The sequence below is a fragment of the Heterodontus francisci genome, unplaced genomic scaffold, assembly GCF_036365525.1.
Source record: "Heterodontus francisci isolate sHetFra1 unplaced genomic scaffold, sHetFra1.hap1 HAP1_SCAFFOLD_822, whole genome shotgun sequence".
Lineage (NCBI taxonomy): Eukaryota > Metazoa > Chordata > Chondrichthyes > Heterodontiformes > Heterodontidae > Heterodontus > Heterodontus francisci.
In genome coordinates this window covers 77936-83935 of record NW_027140126.1, presented here as the reverse complement: position 1 = coordinate 83935, position 6000 = coordinate 77936, and the positions used below count along the sequence as shown (strand labels likewise).

At 59.6% G+C, this 6000-nt stretch overlaps 1 protein-coding gene across 1 annotated transcript in view; it reads left to right on the top strand.

The window, feature by feature from the left end:
• The first annotated feature begins 308 nt into the window (after nucleotides 1-308).
• The window catches only part of uxt (ubiquitously-expressed, prefoldin-like chaperone), a 28707-nt gene continuing 23015 nt past the window's right edge, over nucleotides 309-6000 (top strand). The window contains exons 1-3 of the mRNA XM_068025100.1: nucleotides 309-444; nucleotides 1282-1363; nucleotides 1933-2000. Coding sequence (XP_067881201.1) covers nucleotides 371-444; nucleotides 1282-1363; nucleotides 1933-2000 — 224 coding nt within the window. The 5' untranslated portion in view covers nucleotides 309-370. The remainder of the gene's footprint in view (nucleotides 445-1281; nucleotides 1364-1932; nucleotides 2001-6000) is intronic.

Here is a 6000-nt window from a genome sequence, read left to right as displayed (position 1 = left end):
CTCTCGTCCAATGAGATGTCGGCCTCGACGCCTCCGACCAATCGTGTGGTTAGCTCACTACCTCAGCCATTCAGAGACGAGCAGCTGCCCAGCTTACCAAATCAGAAACAGGCGGACGATGATATCCAATCAGCTGTCTGGAAGCCGCCCGCCCATTCTCCCGGAACCACCCAATCAAGGGCGGGGCCCTCTCGGCTACTGTCCAATCGGCATTCAGACTCCGGTGGGCACCGCCCATTCGACCACCAGTAGCCAATCAGCGGCGGGGACCTCCGCCGTGCCAATGGGATGAATCTGATCTCTTCCAAGTGGAGGCGAGGTGTTGGCTGGTTTGGCCAATCAGCTCTCCGTCCTTCGCCAATGCGCAGTGATGGATGCGGGAGTGGGGAGGAAGGTTCTGGAATATGAGGCCTTTGTCAGTGAGGTTTTAAAGAGAGACCTGCAGTGAGTGGCAGAGGCCTGGGAATCGGTCACATGGCCCATCAGTCTGGGCACCGGTCACATGGCAGTCTGGACACCGGTCACATGGCATCTGGGACCCAGTCACATGGCCTGTCTGTCTGGGCATCAGTCACATGGCCCATCTGTCTGGGCATCGGTCACATGGCAGTCTGGACAGCAGTCACATGGCCCGTCTGTCTGGGCATCAGTCACATGGCCCATCTGTCTGGGCATCGGTCACATGGCCCATCTGTCTGGGCATCAGTCACATGGCCCATCTGGCTGGGCACCGGTCACATGGCAGTCCGGACAGCAGTCACATGGCCCGTCTGTCTGGGACCCAGTCACATGGCCTGTCTGTCTGGGCATCAGTCACATGGCCCATCTGTCTGGGCATCGGTCACATGGCCAGTCTGTCTGGACACCAGTCACATGACCTGTCTGGGACCCAGTCACGTGGCCGGTGGGGTTGGTCACATGGCGGTCTGAGGCCCAGCACATGACTCACCTGGCCATCTGGGCCAGGTCACGTGGCTGTCTGGGCGTGTCATGAGCGTCTGGGCACCAGTCACACAGCCGCCTGAGGCCCTGCCCCCCCTGTCTGTCTGGGGCAGGTCATAGGGCTGTTGAGCCCTGCCAGCCAAGGCTGTCTGTAGACTGGATGTAAGTGAACAATTTATCCCGAGCAGGGGGACACTTTTATTCCCGGGCTGGTTCGGGCATTGGCTAAAAGTGACGGGAGGACAATGCCCAGCTGACTGGACCGCACGTTCCATCCCGAATTAACCGGCAGGTCAATAATCCTTTCCCTCTCGTCTCTCTCTCTCTCTCCCCTTTCAGGAAAGTTCTGGAACAGCGCGATGAAGTGTACGAAAAGATCGCCCAGTACCTCCAGCTCAAGAACATCATCGAGCGGCTGCAGGTGGGTCGAAGAGTCTCCCTGGAACTCGTCATCCAGGCGTCAAGAGGCCTCTCCCCTTGTCCGGCTCCCAAGCGTTAACATTCCGCCAGGTCTCTCCTCTCCCCGGCAGGCACTGACGTGCTGGGGTACGGAAACAAAGGGAGCCATGATCTAATTGACTGGAGGAATAGACTCGAGGGGCTGAAGGGGCCTCCTCCTGTTCCACTGTCGGAGGGGCTGTCTTTCAGGGTGAGACATTAAACCCCCCCCCGTATGCCCTCGCAGGTGGATGTAAAAGATCCCACTATTGGAGGACGAGCCGGTGAGGGGGAGGCAGATCTCCCCTGTGCCCTGGGGCTCAATATTTCTCCCTCAACCGGTATCACGTAAAAAATAAAACTGAGATGACCTGGGTCATTATCGCATTGCGGCGTGTGGGATCTTGCTGTGCACAGATTGGCTGCCGCGTTCCCTGCGTTACAGCACGGGCGACGCTTTCAAAAGTACTCCGCTGGCTCTGAGGGGGGCTTTGGGACGTCCTGAGGTGTGACAGCCGCTGGAGAAATGCAGGACTTCCTTGTGTTTTACAGGAGTCGCCGACTCGCGAGCTGAAGACGGAGGTCGATCTGGGCTGTAACTTCTACGTCCAGGCCAAAGTGTAAGTGCCGACGAAGGAACCAAGCCTTCGCTCTCGATTGGGAATAAAATGCCAGTTCTCGATTTGCCCCTCTGCCCACCCCCCCTTGAACCGATGTACGGGCTCCAGTCCCAGGTCAGTCCCTTGAGGGTGACACTGTTGAGAGTGAGATGGGACAGCGTACCCTGACTCGCTCCGAGTCCCGTACATCCATCACCCTCCTGCACCCGGTCCGGCAAACGCCTCGATTTCACAATTCTCCTCATTGTTTTCAAATCCCTCCGTGGACTCGCCACCCACTCCCCCTCCCCACCGCCAATCTCTGTAACCTCCTCCTGCAATACAACCCTCCAAGATATCGGCGCTGCTCCATTTATGCCCCCTTGCAGCAGTCCCTGATTCCCATCACTCCATCATTGGCGCCCGTACCTTCAACTGCCTGGTCCAGAAGCTCGGAAATTAACGTGATAGACCGGAGAGGGGCTGAATGGCCTCCTGTTCCTGTGTAGCAGGCTCGAAAGGGGCTGAATGGCCTCCTCCTGTTCCTGTGTAATAGGCTTGAGAGGGGCTGAATGGGTCTCCTCCTGTTCCTGTGTAACAGGCTCGAGGAGGGGCAGAATGGGCCTCCTCCTGTTCCTGTGTAACAGCCTCGAGGAGGGGCTGAATGGCCTCCTCCTGTTACTGTGTAATAGGCTTGAGAGGGGCTGAATGGGCCTCCTCCTGTTCCTGTGTAACAGCCTCGAGGAGGGGCTGAATGGGCCTCCTCCTGTTCCTGTGTAACAGCCTCGAGGAGGGGCAGAATGGGCCTCCTCCTGTTCCTGTGTAACAGCCTCGAGGAGGGGCTGAATGGGCCTCCTCCTGTTCCTGTGTAACAGCCTCGAGGAGGGGCAGAATGGGCCTCCTCCTGTTCCTGTGTAACAGGCTCGAGAGGGGGCTGAATGGGCCTCCTCCTGTTCCTGTGTAACAGGCTCGAGGAGGGGCAGAACGGGCCTCCTCCTGTTCCTGTGTTGCAGGCTCGAGGAGGGGCAGAATGGGCCTCCTCCTGTTCCTGTGTAACAGGCTCGAGGAGGGGCAGAATTGGCCTCCTCCTGTTCCTGTGTAACAGGCCCGAGAGGGGGCTGAATGGGCCTCCTCCTGTTCCTGTGTTGCAGGCTCGAGGAGGGGCAGAATGGGCCTCCTCCTGTTCCTGTGTAATAGGCTTGAGAGGGGCTGAATGGGTCTCCTCCTGTTCCTGTGTAACAGGCTCGAGGAGGGGCAGAATGGGCCTCCTCCTGTTCCTGTGTAACAGCCTCGAGGAGGGGCTGAATGGCCTCCTCCTGTTACTGTGTAATAGGCTTGAGAGGGGCTGAATGGGCCTCCTCCTGTTCCTGTGTAACAGCCTCGAGGAGGGGCTGAATGGGCCTCCTCCTGTTCCTGTGTAACAGCCTCGAGGAGGGGCAGAATGGGCCTCCTCCTGTTCCTGTGTAACAGCCTCGAGGAGGGGCTGAATGGGCCTCCTCCTGTTCCTGTGTAACAGCCTCGAGGAGGGGCAGAATGGGCCTCCTCCTGTTCCTGTGTAACAGGCTCGAGAGGGGGCTGAATGGGCCTCCTCCTGTTCCTGTGTAACAGGCTCGAGGAGGGGCAGAACGGGCCTCCTCCTGTTCCTGTGTTGCAGGCTCGAGGAGGGGCAGAATGGGCCTCCTCCTGTTCCTGTGTAACAGGCTCGAGGAGGGGCAGAATTGGCCTCCTCCTGTTCCTGTGTAACAGGCCCGAGAGGGGGCTGAATGGGCCTCCTCCTGTTCCTGTGTTGCAGGCTCGAGGAGGGGCAGAATGGGCCTCCCTCCTGCTCCTGTGTAACAGGCTCGAGGAGGGGCAGAATGGGCCTCCCTCCTGCTCCTGTGTAACAGGCTTGAGAGGGGCTGAATGGGCCTCCTCCTGTTGCTGTGTAACAGGCTCGAGGAGGGACAGAATGGGCCTCCCTCCTGCTCCTGTGTAACAGGCTCGAGGAGGAGCAGAATGGGCCTCCCTCCTGTTCCTGTGTAACAGGCTCGAGGAGGGGCTGAATGGGCCTCCTCCTGTTCCTGTGTAACAGGCTCGAGGAGGGGCAGAATGGGCCTCCCTCCTGCTCCTGCGTAACAGGCTCGAGGAGGGGCAGAATGAGCCTCCCTCCTGCTCCTGTGTAACAGGCTCGAGGAGGGGCAGAATGGGCCTCCCTCCTGCTCCTGCGTAACAGGCTCGAGGAGGGGCAGAATGGGCCTCCTCCTGTTCCTGTGTAACAGGCTCGAGAGGGGGCTGAATGGGCCTCCTCCTGTTCCTGTGTAACAGGCTCGAGAGGGGGCTGAATGGGCCTCCCTCCTGCTCCTGTGTAACAGGCTCGAGGAGGGGCAGAATGGGCCTCCTCCTGTTCCTGTGTAACAGGCTCGAGGAGGGACAGAATGAGCCTCCCTCCTGCTCATGTGTAACAGCCTCGAGGAGGGGCAGAATGGGCCTCCTCCTGTTACTGTGTAACAGGCTCGAGGATGGGCAGAATGAGCCTCCTCCTGCTCCTGTGTAACAGGCTCGAGGAGGGGCAGAATGAGCCTGCTCTTGTTCTTGTGTAACAGGCTCGAGGAGGGGCAGAATGGGCCTCCTCCTGCTCCTGTGTAACAGGCTCGAGGAGGGGCTGAATGAGCCTCCCTCCTGCTCCTGTGTAACAGGCTCGAGGAGGGGCAGAATGGGCCTCCCTCCTGCTCCTGTGTAACAGGCTCGAGGAGGGGCTGAATGAGCCTCCCTCCTGCTCCTGTGTAACAGGCTCGAGGAGGGGCAGAATGGGCCTCCCTCCTGCTCCTGTATAACAGGCTCGAGGAGGGGCTGAATGAGCCTCCCTCCTGTTCCTGTGTAACAGGCTCGAGGAGGGGCAGAATGGGCCTCCCTCCTGCTCCTGTGTAACTGGCTCGAGGAGGGGCAGAATGGGCCTCCCTCCTGCTCCTGTGTAACTGGCTCGAGGAGGGGCAGAATGGGCCTCCCTCCTGCTCCTGTGTAACTGGCTCGAGGAGGGGCAGAATGGGCCTCCCTCCTGCTCCTGTGTAACTGGCTCGAGGAGGGGCAGAATGGGCCTCCCTCCTGCTCCTGTGTAACAGGCTCGAGGAGGGGCAGAATGGGCCTCCTCCTGTTCCTGTGTAACAGGCTTGAGGAGGGGCTGAATGGGCCTCCTCCTGTTCCTGTGTAACAGCCTCGAGGAGGGGCAGAATGAGCCTGCTCTTGTTCTTGTGTAACAGGCTCGAGGAGGGGCAGAATGGGCCTCCTCCTGTTCCTGCGTAACAGGCTCGAGGAGGGGTAGAATGGGCCTCCTCCTGTTCCTTTGTAACAGGCTCGAGGAGGGGCAGAATGAGCCTCCCTCCTGCTCCTGTGTAACAAGCTCGAGGAGGGGCAGAATGGGCCTCCTCCTGTTACTGTGTAACAGGCTCGAGGAGGGGCAGAATGGGCCTCCTCCTGTTACTGTGTAACAGGCTCGAGGAGGGGCAGAATGGGCCTCCTCCTGTTCCTGTGTAACAGGCCCGAGAGGGGGCTGAATGAGCCTGCTCTTGTTCTTGTGTAACAGGCTCGAGGAGGGGCAGAATGGGCCTCTCTCCTGTTCCTGTGTAGCAGGCTCGAGGAAGGGCAGAATGGGCCTCCCTCCTGCTCCTGTGTAACAGGCTCGAGGAGGGGCAGAATGGGCCTCCCTCCTGTTACTGTGTAACAGGCTCGAGGAGGGGCAGAATGGGCCTCCCTCCTGCTCCTGTGTAACAGGCTCGAGGAGGGGCAGAATGGGCCTCCCTCCTGTTACTGTGTAACAGGCTCGAGGAGGGGCAGAATGGGCCTCCCTCCTGCTCCTGTGTAACAGGCTCGAGGAGGGGCAGAATGGGCCTCCCTCCTGTTCCTGTGTAACAGGCTCGAGGAGGGGCTGAATGGGCCTCCTCCTGTTCCTTTGTAACAGGCTCGAGGAGGGGCAGAATGGGCCTCCCTCCTGTTCCTGTGTAACAGGCTCGAGGAGGGGCTGAATGGGCCTCCTCCTGTTCCTTTG